This window comes from Amblyomma maculatum, chromosome 1 (genome assembly GCF_055883805.1).
Source record: "Amblyomma maculatum isolate TAMU_Amacu chromosome 1, ASM5588380v1, whole genome shotgun sequence".
NCBI classification, from domain to species: domain Eukaryota; kingdom Metazoa; phylum Arthropoda; class Arachnida; order Ixodida; family Ixodidae; genus Amblyomma; species Amblyomma maculatum.
Genome location: NC_139344.1, coordinates 473819660 through 473846711, shown reverse-complemented (window position 1 = coordinate 473846711; position 27052 = coordinate 473819660). Strand labels below are relative to the sequence as shown.

General features: G+C 45.4%; 1 protein-coding gene across 1 annotated transcript in view; it reads left to right on the top strand.

Moving 5' to 3' along the window:
* Positions 1–27052, top strand: part of LOC146209985 (transmembrane protein 43-like) — a 98215-nt gene that overhangs the window by 66135 nt on the left and 5028 nt on the right. The window contains exons 9-10 of the mRNA XM_084605855.1: positions 1669–1770; positions 4981–5098. Of these exons, the coding sequence (XP_084461981.1) occupies positions 1669–1770; positions 4981–5098 (220 nt within the window). The remainder of the gene's footprint in view (positions 1–1668; positions 1771–4980; positions 5099–27052) is intronic.

The following is a 27052-nucleotide window of genomic DNA, read 5'->3' as shown; positions in this document are numbered from 1 at the left end:
GTCCGTGTGAAAATTTACTCCTAGATATTTGTACGTTGTAGTAAGCTCGACAATATTGTTATCTATAATGTATGAGGTTGGAATGCGGGAGGAGGAATGTGTGAATGACATGCACTTAGTTTTGGTATGATTTAGGGCCATTTGCCAGTCATGACACCACGTTAATCTCGTTTAGGTCAGATTGCAATGCTTGTTGGTCAGCTTCAGTAGTAATTTTATGGTAAACAACACAGTCATCGGCAAACAGTCTTACACGGGACGAGATGCAGTTAGGCAAATCATTGATATATATTAGAAAAAGCAACGGACCAAGCACACGCTCCCTTGCGGAACGCCGTACGTGACTGGAATAAAAGAGGGATTACAGTGATATATATTTGTGAACTGGGTTCGAAATGACAAAAAATGTTTTATCCATAAAATCACTTGTGTGTTAATGTTAAGATATTTTCGTTTCACTAGTAGTCTCTGTCGAGGAACGCATTTAAAAGCTTTAAAAGAATTCAGGAATATGGCATCAACCTGGTTGTCGACGTCAATACAGGATAGCAAGTCATTAGTGAATCCTTGCCCATAGCATGAATATCCCTTGCGAAAGCCGTGCTGGTATTTGAAGATTATGTTATTTTCTTCTATGTATGTTATGATTTGGGAATGTACAGGAATGTACAGATGGACAGTTTTATTTTTATTTCTTTCTCCTCTGTTATTTTTTGCTTGTACGGCGGTACCTTTCTGTTTTGTTTTCTTTTGTTTCACTGGTACGCAGCATTTCCCCTTTTTCTGCTTTACTTTTCTCTGGACCACATTTTTTTTTTCTCTAATACAATTCTGCATTCTTCAGTTTATTTATCCTCCCCCTCTATTCTGTTTTTTTTTTATTACGCTCGTCTTCTTATCTTGACTCCTTTCCCTTCCCACGGTTCCCTGCACCTTCCCTCCTCCTGGCCTCCTACAAAAACATGCCGAGCTTTTGGGCACGCTGGATCTAGCCTTGTGTATTTTTGGTGCACACCAATCTTATTAGGTCTGCCACTGCGTGATAGGCGTTTTTCTTTTTAGTGATGAATAGATGTCTTGCTATTTGTTTTACTCGAGTAGCCTACAGCAGTTAGTTGAGAGGTATACAGGCGGCCGCCATTTTTGTTGTGTCAGGAACCTGCGGAGCTTGTCTTTGAACCTGTGAGGTACAGGAACACACTCTAGAATACAGTCATAAGGTTCGTTTAGTATTTAGATTGGATGATGTCACTTGTTTCTGTGGTAGATGAGCAAAACTTTGCAAGCTTCTTCCCTTTTCTCCACAGTACTTCTGTAGGCCACTGTGGAGTGGCACATATTGTGGCACGTAACCTTATTTGAGTGAATATTGATGAGGTAATTGGCTTGGGCAGTCTGGTAATCCATTGTAACTTGGAAAGCATAGCGCAGGAAGAATGAAGGATGAAAGCCAATAGCCTTTTTATCACTTGTCCTGTTTTTGTTCTCTCTGCACTATGCTTTCCTAGTTACAAGGAGTATTTATATTCTGAGGCAAAACATATTTAGGTCATGCTGGATCAAAGGAAGGTCTCTTTCATGGCAGTGTATGAATAAGCTGAGCTGTCTTGCATTTAAAGCCAGCGCACATGCAGCTTGGCCTCTCATGTTGTGGTTTTCCTGACCCAGGTGTCCATAGTGTCTGAATGCACTGGCCGGCGCCTGCGCCCCTTCAAGTCAACTTCCGGAGTCTTGGTGGAGCTGCTCCAGTTTGGGGATGTGTCGGCCAAAGTGAGTTGGACCCCGTGCAGCTTTAAACTAGGCTCATATACATGGGCTATGTTGATTGGCTTTCTTTCCTGTTTGCCAATGACAGATTATAGTAACCGGCACCATATGCATGATTTGTCACTCCATGTCTCTTTCCTGTGCTGTTTGTTCACTGACAGGGCGCTAAATAAGCATTGCATATTGTGAGGGAAAATAAGTAAAAAAGGAAATCTTAACACGCTGAGCTGCTTTAAGCGTGGATGTTGCCCCAATTCACCAATAGATTTAGTGCCAATAAGTTCCAGTTGCCAAGTATGTTGTGACTGCATGCAAGAGAAAAATATTTGGACTGTGACTGGAGGAAAAACTAATGCCATGAGCAAGCTTGTTTCTTTGCACATTAGTATCTGTACCTACGAAAATGCCAAAGTAAATGGCAGGGAACATGAATCCATTTTGGCTCCACAGGCTCTAAATCATGAACCATAACATTGTCCCATTAAATTGCATTATTGCTATCACATAATGCAGCCAAGACCCAGTCAGGCTTGTCGCCTTTTGCCTTAGCTTCCCCTTTCTTGTAAAAAGAAAGAAATAAACTCCAACTCCAACATACTTTCGTAATTCTGCAATAATTTATTGCGACATACATTTAGCAGGTAACTGCAGGTGCTCTAATGTGAGCCATAGCCTGCTATATTTTCCGTGCCTGGTTATGCTCTCTGGCGCGTCTATTCAAGATTGTTATCTAAAACCCCTGTTTGCGAGTATCATTTCATGAGACTGGCCGTAAACTAGGTGCTTTCTGCGGTGAAGCAATGTTCCGCAGTGAGGCACTCACATTACAAGGCCCCCGTTTTAGGCGCTATGCTTCCACTTGCATGGCAATCTGCGCCTGCCATTCTTGCCATGCTGTGTGCGCACGGAGATGTTAAGTGGCACTCGAAACCTCACCTCCCACCCGCTCACTTAGACTACCTAATGCTCGGTAGAAGAGGTGGTCTGAAAGTGCCACGAGGCACATCCAGTTAGCTTTCTATGTGTAGTGCAGCCACAGGGAGCAGGACTGGATTGGCTTTTTTCTCTATGGTGCCGCTTGATGCAAGTGCTTAATTTTTATGTCATCTGGAGGATGAAAATTGTGTTTTGTTCACACTCTTAAACCATGTCGCATATATCATGTTCAAGGGCTTTCAATTATATTTTTTAGGCTGGAAGCACGTCTGTTTACAGCGATGCGCTTTGAATACCGGCTTCGGGAGCGTTTCAGAACAACACTTTCGACTTGCAGCGCATGTAGCCACGACTGCAGCAGCGTATAAAATTCTTCCCAATGAATGCATAATTATGCTGTTCCTTCCAGAGCCAAATGCACAAGATATTCAAGGCAGCGGCTCAGACTAATCAGCAGTTGCAGTTGAGAATGTGCGAGTTGGTTCTGAACGTTATTATACGAGTGCTAGTTGCCAGTTATGCAACAGTTTTTTGTCAGACTAGGCAACCTATTTTGAGAGTCTCCTATGGTGCAGGCTGCATTGCTGCTCGGGCAGACAAGTATGTCTGTGTTGAAAAGGTAATTTGGACAGTAAGAGGCGACCCTCATACTTATTTAGAAATAGGTGCTCAACTAAGCAAAACGGGCGTATTTGAATGTTGCTGTACTTTATTGTTGACACAGGTTGCGAAATTTCAGCACTCATGTCGTCTCCGTATAAACGCCAGCAAAGTCAGTGGAAAGTATAGTTCCGTAAACAACATGCTACCAGCTTGCCTCTAGTAGCGCACACGCTTTCTCGCCACAGGACAGGCGCGATGACGGAGCACTATTCTTCCTTCCGCCATGAACGTAACGGTCAGCATCCTTTGATCTAGTGACCAGGCATGAATAATATAAGTGGCTATGTGTGAGCAGACCAAGCCTGGGGGACATGCTACGTAGCATAAGCCTAGTGGCCAAGGTTTCTCTATGTTGCATTAGTGCAGTGGTGTGAAGTATCCAAAATGATGATAGTGCATACGAGTGGGACAATGCAGAGGCACAGCGGCAGTCACCTGCTAGAGTGGTGTTTAGGCAGTACATAAATGGGATGGTGGAAGCATCAAAAAATGACACGGATGGATTCCGGATACTTTTACGGATATGTTGCGAAGCTTCTTTTACACTGAGAACAGTGCAAATGTGTACGGGCACTGGAAAAGCCTTCCACATCTTGCACCAAAAAGCTCCGACTGTGCTTTTCCAAACTCCATTTAGCAATATTCTAGAGGATTCAATTTGATACTTTCCTGGATTACACACATGTTAACTCAACATCATTAGTAGTCTTGTGAAAAAAAAATTGTCCAGCGACATCGGCATCAGTCATTTGAAGCCTTGTAGCCTTGACAAATCATGACCACATCACTGGCAGGTAACAAATATCTGGACCTTGCATCCGTGTTTGAGGCATCGCATGGTGAAAAAATTTGCAGCATGAAAGAGACATAGACACAAGCGTAAGGCTCAAACAAGGCAGGACAGGTGCTATATGTCTAACTGAATTTTATTTGAGAAGGTTTGACACGTAAATACAAACAATGCCCATGACGTGAAGTCTAATTGCAGTTGTTCAAAAAAGCCATTTCATTCTTAAGCAAAGATAATGGCGTGCTGATGCAATTATCATCACCCTTTTTTGTTGTGAAAAGCTGCATATTATTTCACGCTCAAACTTGTCTTTGTGATTAGACTTCACGCCACGAGCGTTGCTTGTATTTAAGCATCAATCCTTACGCTTGTGCATACGTCTCTTTTGTGCTGCAAATTTTTTCACCGTGCATTGCAGCCAACTAGCCCCAATCACCACGCTTTTGAGGCATCGCAGCCATTCAAAATCAGGAGCATGTCTCTAGAAGATCGCATCCATTCCTTTGGCTATCCTATTGAGCTCGAAGCCATTGCCTGAAAGACATGTCTAAGTGGCCTAAAAGGAAGTTGCCACTGCCTAGTAAATGCTTCAGAAACAAGCATCAATGTCTCTTTCGCATGGGCGATAGCATGCTGTAGAAAACAGATGCATGTATGCCACACCAATCTCATTGGTCATCTGCGAATTTTCTCCGACAATTTTCACGAGATACACCAATGAGTTTCTGCAGTACTTGTAATGCTGTGAGGACACTTGCAAACTAACACCCTCATGTGTTACGCACCCTTGTATATTACACTGAACCTCATCCACTCTGTCACAGGTGATGTTCAAGCAGGCATATGCAGATAATGGCCTGTCAACATTCCTGTTCCGAAGCATTGCCTGGTTCCTCTCCTTCATGGGATTCACGCTACTTTCGCCAGTGCTTCACATCCCCTGTAAGCATCTCGCTAGTGTCCTAATAAGCAGCAAGCTGTCTCCTTATGTGTTATATTGTGTGCATCAGATGCACTGTAGTTGAGCTGCCCTCTGTCTCATGTACTCTGTTGCTGTGCCTGTCTGTTCTGGCCTGTGTGTCCCTTTCATAGGTGGACCAGCTGTGTTCAAGACCACAGGCTTGCAAAACTAGCTTTATGATCCAGTTGCATCACTCCCCAGATTTTGCAGATAGTGTGACCAGAGAGAGATTATGGGATGCCTTAGCAGCTGATGGCCTAAGTGGATTGCTAGAAATAAAAGTAAAGCAGTAATACACGGCAATTTTCTGTATAAAACTGTCTCAGTGTCTTAAAATGACTTTGACTTACAGATGCGTCATGCTCAGATTATAATCATTCTCATGCTTCCATAAGGAAGCTTTTGTTAGAGACTCTGAGCATAGATTAGCAAAGTGCAGACTTTGTCACAAACTGTGTGGAGTGCAGGCACATGTGGAGTAAGCAGAGCTTGCTGGGGCTCTTGTAAGAAAGAACTTGGTTTGCTGGTTTGTGGGGTTTAACGTCCCAGAGCGACTAAGGCTATTTCCGGATATTTCGACCACATGGGGTTCTTTAACGTGCACATGGGTGCAGCGGTGGAATAGCGGTAGAACATCCGCCTCGCATGCAAGAGGACTGGGGTTCAAATCCCGGTGCCGCGCAATTCTTCACTGGATTAAAAAAAAATAAAAATCCACGCATCGATGGAATTGCATAAACAGGTTTGGGGTGCGACCTGATGCCGGTGAACACCTCTGGTAACGCACTCCCTCACCAGAACAGGAGTTGGCCACCCTGATGCAGTAATTGGCTGCAACCTCTCATGATTAGTTCCATAAAACCCCGTCCCTCAGTCTCCAGCGGCTGCGGAACAACTGACCACGGCGGCGGTCAGACCTGTGACGCACAGGGGGTACTAAGAATTCCTGGCTTCGCTGGACAGGCCGCCATTGGAAACTGACCCTGGCAACGTTTAACGCTAGAACCCTAGCTAGTGAAGCTAGTTTAGCAGTGCTGTTAGAGGAACTAGAGGGCATGAAATGGGATATCACATAGGGCTGAGGGAGGTGAGGAGGCCGAATGAGGCATATTCTGTGCTGATGGATGGGCATGTACTGTGTTATCGAGGTTTACCAGAGAGGCGACAACTAGGAATAGGTTTCCTTGTCAATAAGTACATAGCGAGTAATATAGATGAATTCTATAGTATTAACAAGAGGTTGGCAGGCATCATAATTAGGCTTAATAAGTGGTATAAACTGAAGGTTGTACAGGCCTATGCACCTACATGTAGTTATGATGACCAGGCAGTTGAAAGCTTCTACAAAGATGTACAATCAGCAATGCGAAAAGTAAAGACACAGTATACTGTACTAATGGGTGACTTCAATGCCAAGGTAGGGAAAACGCAGGCAGGAGACCAGGCAGTAGGCGACTATGGCATTGGTTCTAGGAATAGCAATGGGGGAGTTACTAGTTGAGTTTGCAGAGCGCAATAACTTAAGAATCATGAATACCTTCTTCAGCAAACGGAAGAACCGGAAATGGACATGGAAAAGTCCTAACGGGGAGACTAAAAATGAAATTGACTTCATACTGTGTTCAGCCCCTGCCATTGTGCAAGATGTAGAGGTAATTGGGAAAGTGCGATGCAGTGACGACAGGATGATGAGGTCCCGAATTAACCTAAATCTGAAGAAGGAACGCAACAAATTAGTAAGAAAGAAACCCATCAACGAATTAGAGGTGAGGGGGAGGGCAGAAGAGTTCTAGATTTCACTACAGAATAGATATTCAGCTCTAACCGAGGACGAGGACATTACCCTAGAAGCGGTGAACAATAATTTCAGAGATATCATTACTGAGTGCGCTGTAGATGTAGGCGGTAGGACAGTTAGAGAGGATACTGGTAAGCCGTCTAAGGCGACGAAAGATTCGATTAAGAAACGCCAGAGTATGAAAACTTCCAATCCAACAGACCAAATAGAAATTGCCCGAGATGTTCAAGCTAATTAATAGACGCAAGGTGGCTGATGTAAGGAAGTATAACATGGTTAAAATTGAGCATGCTGTAAAGAACGGGGGAAGCCTTAAAGCAGTAAAGAAGAAATTGGGCATAGGCAAAAACCAGATGTATGCTATAAAGGACAAGGCGGGCAACGTCATCACGAATATGATAATGGTCAAAGTAGCCGAGGAGTTCTATACAAATCTCTACAGTAGCCAAAGTAATCAGGACCGTAATGAGATTGGCTTTAAGGAAAAACAGTCAGACGTTCCACCAGTGACGAAGGTCGAGGTGAAGAAAGCATTAGAAACTATGAAAAGGGGGAAATCAGCCTGAGAAGATCAGATAACTACAGATTTGTTGAAGGACGGGGGGATATCGTGCTAGAAAAACTGGCCACCCTGTATACGCAGTGCCTGGTGTCATCGACGGTACCATTATCCTCATTCATAAGAAAGGGGACTCTAAGGACCTTAAAAATTACAGACCAATCAGCTTACTGTCTGTTACATATAAGGTATTTACTAAGGTAATCGCTAATAGAATCATGACAACCGTAGACTGCAATCAAGCAAAGGATCAAGCAGGTTTTCTGAAACGGTACTCTACTGTCGATCATATCCATACCATCAACCAGGTGATAGAAAAATGCGCAGAATATAACCAGCCCTTATATATAGTATTCATTGATTACGAAAAAGCATTTGACTCAGTTGAAACCTCGGCGGTGATGCAGGCATTGCAAAATCAGGGGGTAGACAAGCCGTACATGAAAGTGCTGGAAAATATATACAGTGGCTGCACAGCAACCATAGTTCTGCATAAAGAAAGTAACAAAATTCTCATAAAGAAAGGAGTTAGGCAAGGAAACACAATCTCCCCAGTACTATTCACAGCTTGTTTAGAGGAAGTATTCAGAGACTTGGAATGGGAGCAGGTAGGGATAAGGGTAGATGGAGAATACCTCAGTAATCTGCGATTTGCTGATGACATTGTCTTGCTAAGCAACTCTGGGGATGAACTGCAAAATAATGATTGATGACCTAGACAGGAAAAGTAGAAAGGTAGGCTTGAAAACCAATATGCAGAAGACTAAAGTAATGTTCAACAGCCTTGGGAAGGAGCAGCAGTTTACATTAGGTAGCGAAGTACTGGAAGTAGTAGGCGAATATGTCTTATAGGACAGGTAGTAACCGCAGATCCAGACCATGAAAAGGAAATAACAAGAATAAGATTGGGATGGAGCGCATTTGGCAAGCACTCGCAGATAATGACTAGCAGCTTATCGGTATTGCTCAAGAGGAAAGTGTACAACAGTTGCATCTTACCTGTACTCACCTATGGGACTGAAATGTGGAGGCTAACCAAGAGAGTTCTACTTCAGTTGAGGACAACCCAGAGGACAATGGAACGAAAAATGGTAGGGGAAACATTAAGAGATAGGAAGCGTGCAGAGTGGGTCAGAGAAATAACTCAAATTACTGACATTATATCAGAAATTAAGAAGTGGACATGGGCAGGACATGTAGTGCGAAGAGAGGATAACTGATGGTCGCTTAGGGTAACAAACTGGATTCCAAGGGAAGGAAAGCGTAGCAGGGGGCGGCAGAAAGGTGGATGAGGTTAGGAAGTTTGCAGGGGTCAAGTGGATACAGCTGGCACAGAACCGGGTTAATTGGAGAAATATGGGAGAGGCCTTCGCCCTGCAGTGGGTATAGTCAGGCTGATGATGATGATTGTGATATCGCACAGCACACGGACGCCACTCCGTTTCACCTCCATCGAAACACAGCCGCCGAGGCCGGGATTCGATCCCGCGTCCTTGGGCACAGTAGTCGAGCGCCTTAACCGCTTTGCCATCCTGGCGGGGCTGTAAGAAAAAACTATGTGCAGGACACAGAAAAAAAAAAAGTTTTGTTTTGCATTTTAGGTTAGATCAGCAAACAAACATGGGGAAAATGAGACACTTGTTATAAAATGCAGTTGAACCTCGATATAAGAAACCTGAGTGCACGATGCTACAGATTGTAAGAAACAACAGCCAACAGAAAACACCACACAGTTCCTTTCCCACAGGTAGTCCGCCTTGTGTACATGCGTTCCTTTCTGTGGTGTTTTTCGTTGGCTGTGGTTTCTTACAATCATGTTTCACCAACTAGCTCAGAAACAAATCCTTCTGATGCTACAGACTTTTTCTCATTTCAGCTCCTGGCTTCCATTGAAATGCATCTGTTTTTTCTCTCGATTTAACGAAGTAGTTTTGCACTCCAGTTTCAATACAAGGAAATTTTTGCAATCTCAGGAAGTAAATTTTGGCATTGTGCTACCTGGAAACAAAAAGAAAAAAAAACTTTTTTTTTTACTTATTGCACAAAGAAGTGTGTTTTAAAGCAGCGCAAGTAGACGGAAAATGTTCACCTCCGCAAAGCCCCATGTATACAGACGTTCAAGTTCAAATTTCGACTAAACCAGCGCTGCCTAGACCATTCATTTTATTCGCTGGCACACAAAGACTTGTTGAGACAGTCATTTCACTCTCGTGTAGTCATGGCGCTCGTATTTATGTGTTTGAAATAACTACAGCCCATTCGACCCCGCCACAGTGGACAGTGGGGTTAGGGCGCTTGACTGCTGATCTTGAGGACACAGCAGCTGCTTTTCGACAGGGACAAAATGCAAGTGTGCTGTGTGACTTTAGTGCACTTTAAGAACACATGGCTGACAAAAGCGCAGGACTTCACCTTCTTCTTAACTGCAGGAAGGAAAGTACAGATAGCAAAACAAAATACTGTGTAGAAAAGAAAACACAAACACCCCCACAAAAGTAAATGAAAAAGTCAATAAAAAATATTCATCGAACCAAAAATACCTAAAAACAGAAAACAAAACCCGGCATACATGGCGTGAACTAGCACTCACGTGTCCATTGCAGCAACTCATATGTCCACAACACTCTTTGCACAATGGACATTGAGTCCACAACTCGGTGCTATCAGCAAAGATCATCAGTCATTAAAAAAATCGTAATTCCTTCTGTGACACCACTAAAGACGGGCGACTGGCGCAAGTATCACCATAATTATCTGTGTAAAAAGCTTCCATTATTTTTCCTGTTAACTTATCTATATAAATGAAAAGAAATACTGTACTCAAAAAGCAGGGTTACAACCACATTAACAACGATTCTTGGCAAGATCAGTAGATGAAGCAGAAAAATTGTTGTCACAAGAATTAGAATGTTCTTGTAGGCTTTTGGTAATGTATCACCCAGTCCGCCCAATGTACACGCCGTGGAAAGAGATTGGCAATTTATATGCAACAACAACATTGCATGAACTGGACAATGCTTATAACCGGACATCCGCTATATTTACCTCCTCTGCTGCTGTGAATAAATACTACTCAGTTTAACAGGCACAGAGAAAACAACCCTTACACCATAATTACCCCTCATTTTCTATAAACCATGTGGCGATTTGTGGACATGCAGCACAACTCAAAACACCATGAGTTGACATTTTTTGGCCCCATCCAGTACAACGTTCCTCACAGCTGATGTCAGTTTTGGTGGTTTAACTCTGCTTCACACCCACTTGATCATCAAGACATTGGTCCTGTGAAATATGGGTGCAGTCAACGGCAGTTCAATTTTGTCCTGTGTGCGTGTATAAAATGCTACCCACGATCCATGAAGGAAGCCCGAACCTGTTCGCTATTTTGCGGTGGCCTGCTGCTTGCTTGTTACCATCAGGCTATGAGAGCGTGTGATCTCTAAGATTGCTTGACACCATCAATGGACTTCTACAGTGCTGCTTAGGGTTGTATTCAATGAATGCATCCACTGCGTGGCGGTTGCTGAAATGTCACCATTACAAAGCTCCTGATAATTTTCTGTAACGGCTTGTATACCTCCAGCCATCAGTAAAGATTTCGAGATATTCTCAATTTTCTGAGGAAACACTTTAGCACCTGTGTAGAACTGCTTGGCGCCGAAGAAAGTCTGGACTGACATAATATTTTGAGACATACGATTTCGAGTTAACGAAACTTTATTGTACTACTCTCGTTAGTCATTTTGCTTGCTGCTTCTTCTAAAGTTGTCTCTATTGGCCTCACAACGTTTCAAGGATGTGTGATATCATTTGCACCACTGAAAGAGAGCCTCAGTTCACAATATAACAAAGTTTTTTCTGGAGAGTGTCACTTTTTTGTATCAAGGTTAAACTGTACTTACAAAAAGAGCCAACAGCTAACGACACCAAGGAATGCATAGGGCTTCTTTTGTTGTTGGTGATCAGTGTTAAATAGTAAGTAAAAGGAAAAACAGCCACATCACACCGCTAGGATACAAACCCACGACCTTTGAATTTCAGGTCGATACTCCATCAAGTGTGATACGGCAGCTGTTCAGTAAGAAAGTGGAAGACTGAACAGCTGCCGTATCACACTTGATCGACCTGAAATTCAAAGGTCGTGGGTTTGTATCCTAGCGGTGTGATGTGGCTGTTTTTCCTTTTACTTACTATTTAACACTGATCACCAACAACAAAAGAAGCCCTATGTTGCATGTAACCTATTCTTGACAGTATTCGTCAGTGCCACCCTCCATCATAGTGTTCGTGGTTTTGGTTAAAGTTATGTTTGCAAAATTCAACAGGCAGACCTTTAGTATTAACAAAACAAAAAACCTAATGCAACACTGTCTCCACATTTAGACAGTGGGTTTCTGGTTCCACTTGGCGTCCAGTGAAAAGTGGTTGGTGTCCAGTGAAAAGTGGTCAAGAGCTGATGAGATTAAGAAGGACATGACATTGCTACGCCTAGTGAAAGCACAAGTCCGTGGAAGTTATTCAGAGGAGGTCCTTGACCTGCTGTGAACTTGACTTGCCTGATGACGATCGCATAATATCATCACTGTGCCTTGCTTGCTTGGGGAGCAGTCAAGGTTGTAAATAGTGAGTCGAAGAAGTTTGTTTCTCGAAATGGCTCACAGGCAGAGTGTGCACGGTAAGAACAGTTCTGTCTTGGCAACACATCAACTGTTATGGCGCAAGCCAAGTCGCATCCGCCTGCTCTGACTGCCGTTCTGGCGCCTGTCACTACTAGCGTGCATACACGGGTGCTTCCTCTGTGCACCTCAGCCTACATGGTCAATCAGCTCCCCTCCTATTTTTGTCAGTTTCTGAGGACAGCAATACGATGGAGTTAACGCTTTCAACCACTGGGACTAATCAACGTCTCATCTTATCTCAGTTACGTGGCTAAGACACATTTCTTCAACAACACCATTCCTGACCCCTCTCAGATCCAACAGATCTTTGGCATCCAAATAAGCTAGACACCTGGGTGAGACCTACGCATCCTACATCGAGGATGTCCTCGCCCTTTGTCGGCGAGTCAACATGGTTGAAGGCGATTCCAAGAGGCATTGGTTCTTTTGCCTTTGCAGCTCTGGGTTGTGGACATTCGTGCCAGTGGCTTGACCATTTACGGTCGCTGCAGCTCAGCAACACCTGGGATCAAAGCCGATCTGCGCACCATGATCCTTGATTCGTGAGGAGCTAGTCCTTGCCTTCTCTCATCCACGTGTTCCCTCTACTGAGTTGCATGACATCATCAAGGACAAGATTGCTTCCTTTGCTCGTCCCATGGCTTCAGAATCACCAGTCCCTCCCTATGTATGCCTAGGTCACTATGACCACTGCTTCTTGTCCTCCTGCCCATTCTGCGCCTGTATAACCCATCCCAATGTATGGTAATTGGCGGCCCCTCCCACCCTGTCCAGTTTGTTTCTACTGCGGCATCCGCGGCCATATTACACGTGACACCATGTTACATATTACATGTGTGTTGCGTGTGTAATAATAATAATAATAGTAATATTTATTTTCACAAAACAAGATAGATTCAGGCCTGCCAAACACTGCGAAGGCTTGAGGGGCAGTGCCTGGCAATTGACGAACATCAATACTGATTTAAAAAAGAGTAAGTGCATAAGCTTCAAGAGAGCAAGAAAAAAATAAAGCACAAATGGGGGCAAAAATATAAAATTGAAGGCTATTGCCCCAAAACTTATTGTGTCCTAATTTTCTGGCTCATTAATGCAAAAGCCTCATCAGGAAGCTATTCAGTACCAGAGGTACATAATAAGGCTGTACACATTCTCCGTAGTTGTCTGCACGCGAGGCAATGTTCCTTTGACCGAAGTTCTCATGCTGGTATAAACTCCCTACAAATTTCTCTATTAGCATATTTTAGAACTGTTAATTAGTACCAGTAGTCAAAATCGGGTATGTACAGGTGTATTCAGAATCAAAGACATACCGTAAGTTTTCAAACTACTGTTAACTCTATCTTGCCAGATAATTGAACAGTGTTTAAAACAGGTTATACCATATTGCAGTACACTGTCAGCTAGAGCACTGACAACATTTTTATGAATTTGGAAAGGGCAAAGAAATTTAACAGAATAGAGCAAACATGCTATCCTAGTAGCTCGTTGCATACGTGCACTAAATTTGTGTTCCAGGACATGTCAGCATCAAGATGAATTCCCAGGTATTTAATTTACGATGCATGCAGGGGTGGAAGCGCTGCTCCAATTGCTCTATTCTGCTCCAAACTGCTTTCCCTGCTCCATCCTGCTCCAAAATGCAATATTACTCCAAAACTGCTCCAAACTGACTGCCTTGATGTTCTGGCATCGAATTTAGCAGAACATGGGAACAATGACAAAGTGCCAGGGGCAAATATATAACGCATCTTGCACTGGGCTTAACACAGATGAAGTTTTTGTAAGGGAAAGAAGCATGGAGCATAATAAATATTTGTTCACAAGTAAATTCTAGTATGAGCCACACGTGATTGAAGTTTTTAATTGCTAAAAAGATGCACTATGTCTGTGACGTAGCACCTCCTTCTAGCCTTTTGAATCGCCAGTGGAGAGAGTAGCAAACGAAGCAGATAGCATAAACTACTGCAAGCCATTAGGAAATGTGTCCGGCTGCAAACAATACACAAGTTTTTGTAGCACCAGGCCAGTACTCCAACATCGAGGTCCTTTGTCCCTGAGAAGCACTTCAGGCCTATGTCAGACAAAATCATACTTGAAGCTTTATGGGTTGGAACACCAAAGCTATCAATCACTAGAAAAACTTCTCAAGAGTGTTAGAAAGGCATATGGCCTACTGCCAAGATTTTAAAAATGAGCACAAGCATTGCTCAAGCAAAGAATGATGAACTATTGGCTGGAGTAGTAAAGCTGAATGATGATATACCCTTCAATGCTATCAATGTTCCACCCCCTATCTTGTGCATATCTACCTATTTATTTATTTACAACACAGCTCAAAGCCTCCAAATATGAAGTATTACATGATCCTCTTTGATCCTATGCCTGGGCTTTTCTGATAAATTCCTGAGAATTGGTTATTTTGTCTGCCAAAAAGGCACATTCGTAGCATCGCAGATGACTGCCGCGCCACTTCAATCGCCTTGTTTGAATGCTGACCTCCTTCATGTTTACAAACATGAACGATCACAGACTATGCCGCTTATATAAACTCAGTTTAATAAAAAATAATGATGCCATCACTACCCTAGCACGGCTAGAGAAAAACATCTCTGCTTATAATGTGCGCCATCCTGAGGTGTGGTATGTTCCAAATTGTAGAACCAATTATGGAAATCAAATGTTAAAATTTAAATTGCCTACACTTCTGAATCACATGATAAAGGATGCTAACATTGACATATCAGATACATCACCAAAAGAGCTGCGTTTATTGTTTGTATAATGTTGTCATATGATTTTCTCTTTCTTCTTGCCTGTTTTATACTTACTTTTTTTTAACAATGTTGTCATCTCCGACTGTGTTCTCTTGCCGCACGCTTCTGTGCTACCCCGTGTGCTAGGGGGTCAGGGCTTTTCAAGCTGTTCACACAGCTTTTTCCTGCCTTTCTCGCCTTTTTGTTGTGAAATAAAATTTCAAATTTCAAACAAGGCGATTGAAGTGGCGCGGCAGTCATCTGCGATGCTACGAATGTGCCTTTTTGGCAGACAAAATAACCAATTCTCAGGAATTTATCAGAAAAGCCCAGGCATAGGATCAAAGAGGATCATGTAATACTTCATATTTGGAGGCTTTGAGCTGTGTTGTAAATAAATAAATAGGTAGATATGCACAAGATAGGGGGTGGAAATGTCATTCCCATTCATATGGACTCCAAGTTAGTATCGCTGCTCAAGCACGTCGAAGTGGTAGACTCGACATTTGAATCCATCAGGTCAAAATAGGTAAATGCATTAGGCCAGACTAGGTGCTCGGTTATGAATTGCACCAGCAAGCGTTCCGTTTGCTGCTGGTCTGTTCCAAGTGGTTGCTAAGGTCAGCCTGTAGTATATACATATATATCTTGTTACGGTGTAGTAAGAAAGGGGGTGTTTATTTACGGTGCTGAGGTAGCGGGACACGATGAAGCCTACTAGCTTCCAGAAACCAACGCTTCTTCCTCATCTTCTGCCACACCATCACAATCCTTCATCGTCGTCAGTAGCGTGACATTTCCCCCCTATTCAGACGAAGCCCTCTGGGCATGTTCGTGAGTCGTGCAAGGCTGACACTGCTTCAAGCGGGCAACATGACATAGTTCGGTTTTGGCAGACCGACGGCCCGATTCTGTCAGGCGGGCTATTGCATACGTTAAATCACGGATGCGTTTGACAACTACATATGGGCCGTCATAGGGGGCCAAGAGTTTTTGGTGTAGGCCGTGGTGCCAAATTGGACGCCGCAGATAGACTAAATCATCCTATGGAGTATGTTACACGCCGCTGACTGGCATCGTACCCTGCTTTGGAACGTTCTTGTGAAGCACCAGACCGTAAGCAGGCGATTCTCCTAGCTTCTTCGACGAGACAGGGTCTCAGCCAGGCAGGGATCTTCACAGCTTGAGAAGGGCAGGATAGTATCCAGGGAGCAGTGTAGCGGTCTGGCATATGGCAGGAAGAATGGACTGTACCCAGTTGTCTCGTGCGTGGCGGTATTAAACGCATACGTGATGAAGGGTAGTATGGTGTCCCAGTTCTTATGCCCTGCATCCACATACATGGCTAGCATGTTTAGCATTCTGTTCACGCGCTCAGTCAAGCCATTTGTCTGGGGATGGTATGGCGTCGAGTGTCAGGAAGTTATGGTGCATAAGCGCATGAGTTCTTCAACAACATCAGCGGTGAATTGCCGGTCCCGATCAGTGATGACAATTCGTGGCGGCCAGTGTCATAAGATTACTGAGTGCAGCAGGACAAGCGATACTTGATGTGCCATAGCACACGGAATAGCAGCGGTTTAAAGTAACGTGTGAGGTAGTCCATGCAGGTTACAATCCAGCGATTTCCATCCAGGGACTTCGGAAACGGACCTACGAGGTCAATGCCTACTTGATCAAACGGAGCTATCGGGGTCTTCACAGGATGCAGCAAGCCAGATGGAGTTGCAGTGGGACGTTTTTGGAGTTGACATTGCTTGTAACTGGCAATGTATTGTTCAATAGTCGAGCGCATTCTGGGCCAGTAAAATTTCTCTTGAGCACGATGGAGTGTTCGAACTGATCCCAAATGCCCAGAAGTTGGATCATCATGCATGACACGCAGTATGTCCGTGCAAAGCGTCTTGGGAACTACGAGTATAGGTATCGCTGGCCGACAGGCGAATAACTCTTTTTCCATAGGAGGCCATCACGCACACAAAAACGGCTTGTAGTTGCGCTGGCTTGGGAGGCAGCAAAGAGAGGCTGCAGACTGCTATCCCTTTGCTGTTCTATTTTGAAAGCATTCCCGAATGGCATAACATTAAACTCATAAAAGCCATCTGGCGTTATCCATTGGAATTTGCCAGTAGCCAGATCTGAGATCAAGACAAGAAAAATAAGACGCACCAGAGAGGCAGTCGAGGGCGTCGTCTATGCGAGGAAAAGGATAGACGTCCTTTTTTGTAACAGAATTTAGACACCGGTAATCGACGCAGAATCGCCACGAACCGTCTTTCTTGCATACGAGAATAACAGGGGCTGCCCAAGGGCTAGATGACTCCTGTATCACCTTCTTCCGTAGCATGTCCTCCACTTGCTCATGAATGACTTAGCGCTCAGATGGGGACACGCAATATGGCTTTTGACGGATAGGACGAGCCGAACCAGTGTCGATGGTATGATGTGTCCGAGGTGCAAGGCAAGAGGTTGGTCCATCTGTTTGAGAAAAGTCAAACATAGACGAAAAGGGTAGAAGAATATCCACAAGAGTACGGCATTGAGGTGAGCTGAGATCGGCGCTGATGATGTGGCAGATCGAAGTTTCATCAGCAGCCGGAGGTACGATGGCACTCGTAGCATCTGTGACCAAAGCAACATTGCAGGGCGCATCGGATCCACAGGAGGCAAGCTTCAATCCGGTGGGTAAAACTGCGGGCTCGGACGATGGATTGATTGTCCATAACGAGGCATTACTGTGATGCACGGAGATCATACAATGAGGAATAATAACATTTTTCTCCAGGCATGCTGAGTGAACTGGGTGCACCACGGCCTGAAATGAAACCTGCTGAAGAAGTGGAACGGACACGGGGATGAACATGGCAGACAAGGTTGGAACTACTATGTCTTCGGTAATACTAAAAACTGTTTCTTCATTACGGCCGCTTTCAAAAAGAGTCTGCAGATGCGAGCCATCAAAATGAACCTCTTGACTTCGGCAGTCCACGGTAGTGCCACAAAGTTTCAAAAAGTCCATTCCTAAAATGATGTCACGTGTAGAGTGGAGTAGGACGACGAATTCGGCTTGAAAAATTGCACCACCCACAGACACTTGCGCACTACACACACCCAGAGGCCGCAACGCCTCTCCACTCTCACCACAAAACGTTGAAGCACGGCCATATTCAAACATCACTTTGCATCCCAACAAACGCCTAAACTGATTACTCATCACAGACAGTCGCACCCGTATCCACCAAAGCTAATATACACACACCATCAACGAACACACGAATTTTGTATTTGAGCATTGTAGTTGAAGGGATGTTGGCACACAGCACATTTCCAGCGGCCTCACCCCCATTGGTCGTGCTGGTTAGTTTTTCTGACAGGGCGACATGGAGCGCCGCCGCGGTGATGGAAAACGACGCACACGGAAGGTGGGTGAAGAAGTAACACTTCAATCAGATGCAGGGGAATGGTCGCGGAGATTCTCGTTCTGGATGTTGCGATAATACCCACGCGGAGTATTGGATTGCTGAAAAACAGGGCTGTATTGTCAATTGTTGGGTACTGTTGGAGGCGCTGGGTGGTTATAGCGATGCGGGAACCTTCTGCGGCAGTACCTGGCGATGTGACCTTCGACGCCGCAGCGGTAGCATAGCGGTGGGGAAGGTAGAAAATGCTGTTGTGGATAAGAGCCAGGAACAGCAGGGCGCGTCGTAGGTCTGGCTGAATTCCAAAGCTATATATAGCTATATATTGTTACGGACGACATCGAGGAAGAAAAAGCGGGCAGTGGCGCGGACAGGAGCGCTCGCGCTAGGCCCGGCAACGTTTTCATAAAACGTCATCTCACTGTCATCGAACATCTCTCTGTCCTCTGTTCTCCTGTTTTCATCGGCTTGCCGTATCGTAACGCTTGGTGGAGGTGCTGGGTACTTCATCATCACCCCCCCCCCCCCCATCCTGGTCCGGAGCATCAGCGCCCTGCGACTTCTTGCGCCGTCGGAGAAACGTTAGGAGGCACTGCATGGCTGTTCCCCAGCCTGCTGGACCCAGCAAGACCTTGCCGTTCCTCCGCCCCGTCCCCCCCCCCCCCCCGCCCCGACCACAAGACATGACGAAGGAGAGACTGACCCGAGACGCCACACATGACCACAAGACACAAGGAGAGACCCGAATGACCTAATGTGACTCCGCTGACCTGATGTACCGACCAAGGACCCTACGACCCAACACACCGCTACACTTCAAGACATTCTCCCCTGCCTATGCCATGCGGTGCGTGCCTTGGCCTCCGCCATGGAGTCGTGGCAACGTGTGGCCCGAGAGTGTCCTGCCAAGGTTCATCGCGAATCATCGTGCCGGCAAGCCATTCTATTCTTCCTCCTCTTTTTCAAGCATCTAGACACGCCCATCATCATGCCATGGAATCATCAACATCGTGCATTTCCTCGTCCACGATCGGGACGATCGCTCGGTGGCCCCGGGTCATGTTACGGACGACATCAAGGAAGAAAAAGCGGGCAGTGGCGTGGACAGGAGCGCTCGCGCTAGGCCCGGCAACATTTTCATAAAACGTCATCTCACTGTCATCTCTGTCCTCTGTTCTCCTGTTTCATCCGCTTGCCGTATCGCAACAATATATATATATATATATATATATATATATATATATATATATATATATTATATATATATATATATATATATATATATATATATATATATATATATATATATATATATATATAACAACTCAAACCTTCTGCCAGAAACGCTCGCCCCCTCTTTTCCTGCTACAGAGTTGTTGTTAGCAGCATGAGGTGGCGCCACCAGTCCCATCGCTGGGGCAGCGGTTCGTCTGGCGTCGCCGCCGCCGCAGGCGATGGGAATATTTTACTTCTTCTGATCGAATCAGGCAAGTACCACAAACAAATTTAGTATTAAAAAATACTAGCGACAAAATGCGATTTCTGTGCGAAATCTGAACTGCAAGGATTCCGCGGTTTAGCTGGGAGAAGCATTCAACAGCGTGGGTCTAATTGTGCAACACCCTGTATATATATATATATATATATACACTTTATATGCTTTGGCTGTTTGTCTTATCAGAGATGAGTGTGAAGTTGGAAAGGCATTGAACGTATATAAAAAGGAATCAGATTATATATTTTTTAGTTCAGAAAAAAAAAAGGCAATTATCAACAGCATTTCAACTTAGAAATGTGCTCCAAGACATAATTCAAATGCTCCATAACTCTCGTTTCGTTGCTCCAAAGCTGCTCCAAAATGCTCGAGCCTGCTTCCACCCCTGCACATGTTCTATAGGGGGACGTGCAAATATCACAAATAAGTAAGTGCACAAAACAGGTGTAACAACTGAGATTTGCTTATAAGGACTATGAAAATAATAATATGCAAGCTTAGTTTTCACACTGTTAATGTTAATTATCGTGGAGCCATCTCATGACTTGCTATATGTCATGTTGGAGATTCAAGATGGCCTGGTTATAATGGTGAGCAATTAGGAGGGTATCATTCACATGTTGGGAAAACCCTGCTGTGGTGCATAGTAGTGCTAAGATAATTTACATGAAGATTAAATAACAGAGTTGCGAAAATAAAGCCTGCCGTGCTCATTTTGCAATGACAATCGGCTCACTTCGAATTCTAATGCCATAATCTGCGAATGATTTGTGAGGTAATTCAATAAAAAAAAGAATGGACCACAAATACCGTAAAGGTAAAGCTTCTGGCCTAGTATATTATGAATAACACTTTCAAATGGTTTGGAGACATCTAAAACGAGGGAAATGCAAATTCATCGTTTTTGAGTGTGGAGTTACGAACATCGGAAACTTTTATGTAAATCAAGCTGAGTACCTCTTCCTCTAATAAAGCCGAACTGATGGTTACAAAAGAACATTGTTGGTCTCAAGGAACGAAATTTCTTACTTGAGGGGAGGGGGCAAAAGGATCCGGTAGAATTGGCGTAGTGAGTTGAGTGAACTGGTATAGCTGCTTCATCCTTAACTTTAAAGCAGACGTCAGAATCTATAAACAATCAAACTGACTAGCCCAACAGCAAGTTCTGTAATGATGCAACTGTGTCAATTAACATCACAATAGACACAGACGTTTGTCCTAAGGTGTGAATGTGTTTTTCTAAGATGAGCGCAATGGTTGGAAGGATCGATATATCTTGATAGTTTTCTACTTTGCTTTAAACACCATTTTTATATTGTAACGAGTAGAAGGCGGCAACCACTGAACGGATCAGTTTCACACACCGCACTCAGCTTCGTCCTCTTTTTCCTCGATTCTGAGAGGCACGTGGCATTACCTCCCCTCTTCAAAAGTGGTGAATCGACGCTGGGAGTGCCCTCAAATTAGACGCACACAGGAGAAGCAGGGAACACAAAGCTGCATAAAAATATCACTCCCTCTCATAACACGGTTTCATCCGCACTACGTGAACAGTGTCAGCACTTGAGCGCCGCCGTATTGATGGTCGTTGACCCCGAGGAACAACTTCGTAGGTCATGTTACTAAGACGCCGAATGACCTCGTATGGCCCAAAGTAACGGCGAAGTAGCTTCTCGGAGAGTCCTTGATGGTGCACTGGTGTCCACACCCATACAAGATGCCAGGTTGGTAGTGAACATCTCGGTGTCAGAGGTTGCACCGACTGGCATCGCTGTGTTGTTGATGTTGAATACGGCACCGTGCGAACTGGTGCTCTTCTTCGGCCCGCTACAGAAATATGTCGACGTCTGCATAGGCGTTGGTGGCATCGTCACCGTGACTTATGGTTAGCATAGCGTCCAACATTATGGTGACGCAATGACCATAGACTAGCTGGAATGGCGCAAGACGCGTCATCTCCTGTTCAGCCGTATTGTATGCAAAAGTTGCATATGGAAGGACTTCATCCCATGTGCGATGTTCAACATCGACGTACATGGAAATCATGTCTGCAAGTGTTCTATTGAGGCGTTCAGTCATTCCGTTTGTTTGCAGATGGTAATCAGTAGTCCTGCGATTACTTGTGTGGGTAAGACTGAAGAGAGCCTGCATTATTTCGGCCCTAAAGGCTGTACCACGGTGAGTAATAATAACCGATGATGCACCATGGCACAGTACGATGGTGTTGAGAAATAACTGGGCTACTTCAGCAGCACTTGTACGAGAAAGTGGCTGTGTCTCGGCATATCACATTAAGTAGTCCGTTGCTTGATGTGGACGTTGAGAAAAGGCCCAGAAGATCCATGCCCACTTGCTAGAAAGGGGCTGTTGGCAGAAGTATCGGCTGAAGAAGCCCTGCAGGCTTCAGCGGAGGTGTCTTTCGGCGCTAGCAATCTCAGCATGTTCTCACGTAATGCTGGACTGAAGGCAACAACTTAAGGCCACTAGTACTTTTGTCGAATGCGTGCTAATGTTTGCGTGACTCCTAAATGACCAGCCGAAGGCTCATCGTGGCATGCGTGGCAAGATTTCTGGCCGGAGGTCGGACGGCAAAATGAGAAGGTTTCCTTGTTGTGCTGAAAGTTTCTCTTATATAGGACGCGATTGCGAATGCTGTAGAAGGATAAACCCCATGCGAAAGCACTTGGGACAGCTACATCAAGGCCTTCAAGATGGTTAATAAGCGGGCATAAACCAGGGTTAGCCCGTTGACACTGGGCTTGTCAGTGGTCGTGACTACAGTAAGAAACGGGAATTCGTCATCGCTGTCGGGAGGGGCAGCATCAACTGGTGCACGCGACAAGCAATTGGCATCGTTGTGCTTACGGCCGCACTTGTATACAACCGTTATGTCGTATTCTTGGAGACGGGGGCTCCACTTTGCAAGCCGTCCAGAGGGGTCTTTGAGGTTGGCTAGCCAGCATAACGAATAGTGGTCGCTCACAGCCCTAAAAGAGCGGCCGTAAAGATAGGGTCGGAGCTTAGTTATCGCCCAAACTACCACGAGACATTCCTTTTCTGTGGTTGAGTAGTTTGCCTCTGCTTTTGAAAGAGAGCGACTCGCGTAAGCGAAAACTTTCTCACTGCCATTTTGCCACTTAATTAGAACGGCACCAAGTCCAAAATTACTGGCATCAGTCTGAATATTCGTAGCAGCGTTTTCATCAAAATGGGCAAGTATCGGGGCGGCCTGCAGTCGCCGGCGTAACTTGTTAAAGGCATCCTCTTGATCATCTTGCCACGCGAAAGGAACAATGTCTCGGGTAAGAAGCGTAAGAGGCTCGGCAATCGCTGAAAAATTCTCGACGAAACGCCTATAATAGGCACAAAGCCCCAAAAACCATCTAACGGACTTTTTGTTGGTTAGGCGCGGGAAGTTTTCCACAGCAGCAGTCTTGTCGGGATCTGGTTTCACACCCTCAGCACTAATAACATGGCCAAGAAAGTGGAGCTCCTGGAATCTGAAATGGTATTTCTGTGGTTTTATCGTCAGTTGGGCAGAACGTAGCGCCTGTAGTACCATTCGTAGCCGGTAAAGGTGCTCCTCAAAACTAGCCGCGAAAATGACATCGTCTAGATACACTAGGCACGCTTGCCACTACAGTCCAGAGAGACATTCTTCAGAAGGTTGCTGGCGCAGAACAGAGACCGAAAGGAAGCACTTTAAGTTCATAAAGGCCATCGGGGGTAACGAACGCTGTTTTCTCTCTGTCCCTTCCGTCCACTTCTATCTGCCAGTAGCCATTCTTGAGGTCAAGTGACGAGAAATATTTGGCATTGCGTAACCAGTCCAATGCGTCGTCAATATGCGGGAGCAGGTATACATCCTGTTTCGTTACCTGACTTAACTTGCGATAATCGACGCAGAAACGCAAGGTGTTTTCTTTTGTTCTTCACCAACACTACAAGCGAAGCCCAGGGGCTGGTAGACGGCTGCACCATGTCGTCAGTAAGCATTTCTTGCACCTGGCTTTGAATAGTCTCACGTTCCGTTAAAGACACGCAGTATGGGCGTTGGGAAATCGGCTTGGTCTCCGCGTCAACCATAATACGGTGTTTGGCTACTGGGTTGCGCCCAACTTTCGAAGACGTTGCAAAGCATCCAGCAAAATTCTGAAGGAGCTCTAGGAGTTGCCGCCGCTCAACCACCGACAGATTGGGTGCCGGGTGCACCGCATCTGGCTGGCGATGGTGGCGCCAGAGTACAGATGTTCGCTGGCTCAATAAAGTCGGCGACATACGGGATGGCCATTCCTTTCGCAGTGTGCTGAAACTCGGTCCCGAAATTCGTAATCTAGAGCTTCGCACAACCGTCCCGCAAACGAACAAGTCCTCTTGCAGCGCAGATCCCTTTCTCAAGAAGCAGGCCCACATTCCTCTCTGCCAGTACATCGCAGTCGCATGGTGAGTCGCTTTCTACCAAGACCATAATGCTGCATTGTGGCGGGACCGTAATGTCAGCAGCTGTAGTATGTAAAGCAGGTGTTGATGAACCGTCGACGCTAGATCTCGCAATGGCTTGGCTCGGCGAAAACGTCACACGTGATTCTTGCAAATTAATTATCACACCGTTAGCCTGTAAGAAGTCCAAACCGAGTATATCGTCTCGCGAACAGTGGGTAAGAACAACGAAGTCGCCAACATAAACAAATCCGTCAGTTGCAACTCTCACAACGCATCTTCCAGCCGGGTTAATAAGGTGTCCCCCTACCGTGCGAATCTGAGGCCCGGTCCACTCGGTTAAAACTTTCTTCAATTTCCTGGTTAACCCACTGCTTATAACTGAATAGTACGCCCCCGTATCAACTAACCCGGTAATGAGAAAGTCGTCGATAGAAACCGGTATGTCCGAAGCTGCGCACTCAGGTTCATCGTTACATGACGCCGTCTGATAGCCGTTATCTTGTAATAAACGTGATGGAGGATGTTCGGCAGTTTGCTCGTCAGCGGCCTCACCTCCGGAGGTCGTTCCTAGTTTTCCCGACGCAGCCAGTGCAGTATGTAGAGCGAAGTGGACTTTGGGAACGATAACGGGAAGAGGTAATGACGCAGGACCCGTATTGTGGGACGTATGGGGGATCCGTATGCGCCGACAGGTACTCCTCGATTTCGGGTGATCGTTCACCACTCCGAGGACATCGTGCACGTGGATGAAAGCCACAAAGTCCGGCGCGGTGGTACGGACAGAACCTCAACATGTGACCGGCCTCACCACAGTGGTAACAAACGGGCCGCTGGTCAGGGGCACGCCAGACGTCAGTCTTTCGAAACTGTGCCTCAGCTAGAAGATGAGGACGACGCGGGCTTGGATCAAGTGTAGGGGTGCCTACTCTGGCTCTAGGAGAGTTGTACCCACTATGGTGCTGGTTTGGATGAGGCACAGTGGTCCTCGCTGTTGGAGGATTGCACAGGGTATTCTGCTGAAGCACGGATGCGTATGTAGGTACACTCGGTAGCGGTGGCTGCACAGAAGGCACAGACGGCTCTGGCACAACTTATCTAATTTCCTCATGAACGACCTCCGCGAGTGATGGAAGCCTTGATGATGACGTTAGACCCTGTAGCTGAATGTGTCTCAGCTCTTCTCTGACCACAGATCAAACAAGCTCCCTTAAGACGTCACCAGAACCGTTGAAGCCGGAAGCATAGACGACCAGTGACATGGCAGACACATCACGGTTATAGTACTGTGCCCTGTGTTGAAGTGTTCGTTCCCTCGTGGTGGCCTCCACTAGAAAATCTGATGTGGTGCCAGGTGGATTGCGCACTAGCCCAGCAAATTGTTCTTGTTTCACCCCGCGCATTAGGTGGTGCCCTTTCTTCTCCTCAGACATATTTGGATCAGCACACCTAAAAAGGCTGATCATGTCCTCGTAGTACATTCCAACACTTTCATTTGGGGCTTGGCAGCGAGATCGCAGTGCCGACTCCGCACGCTCCCTTCGGTCGTTGGCGGTGTAGGTCGCCAACAGCTGGCGACGAAAAAGGTCCCATGATGGTAGCGTCGTTTCATGGTTCACGAACCACCTCCGTGCCAAATCTTCGAGAACAAAGTATCCATTATGCAGCTTCCTTTGCTCATCCTAGCCGTTGTAGTTGACGACCCGTTTGAATTGGTCCAGTCAGTTCTCAGCGTCCTCATAAAGCTCGCCATGGAAGGACGGTGGCGTTCCAGACTGGAGGACGACGAACTGGGGTGAACGTTCTCCGTTAGCCACAATGTTCGTGTTCGATCTATGCATGGTGGTCACAGGCATCCAGGACAAAGGCCCGAACTCTGGCAACCGACCTTGGAGGCGGCAACTGGTACTGCGGGTGACTGGTGTCAAATCCGTGGTGACTCCCGGTCGCCCTTGAGGGGTGGAACTCAGCAAAAGGGGAATCGTACCCGGCTGCTCCACCAGAAAATGTAACGGGTAGAAGGCGGCAACCACTGAACGGATCAGTTTCACACACTGCACTCAGCTTCGTCCTCTTTTTCCTCGATTTCAAGAGGCACGCGGCAATATAACAAAATAACAAGTGCTACCCTCAATCAGTCATGGACAACTTGGGTAACGATAATCATGTTTATAATGCAGAACAGAATACCCTTTAAGGAATCAAAAAAAGTTTTTGCAGAGCATCTCTACGGACACTCCATCCAGTCCAGGAGATTTTCGCCTAATAAAAATAGATCAGCCAGCTTAAAATTAGATTGAAGGTCATCGTGAGTACATTCATGCAAAGCTGCTGAACTGAGGATGGAGTGATAATTAAAGTGCATGCAGAAACAGGAACACCACCTCTCTCAGCAGAAAAAGCTGCATTAGATTCATTAGCTAGTTATCGATAGAGCAGTAAAAGTTTTAGAGATAGCGTCTATTGGCCTTTTCGAAGTGGATCCTCTTAACCCATTTATAAGTGACTGTCATGCTCAATATATTCTAATATTCTAAAAATTAACTGCAAATCTGCTATATCTGAGTATTTTTGGTGCCGTAGTGCCCTTTTTCTGTCTTACAGGAATGGGCGTATTTGTCTCATTACAGTTCATTTTTTATCTTTGTCAAATATGCTCTCTACCAATTGCATTCATTTTCCACTTGTTCTGAATTATTGGTAACTTGCTGTTACTTGCAAGTGATATTTTCTCTAGATACTTGCACCAACGCATATGTTTATAAGCTACGGGCAGGATGTAGCGA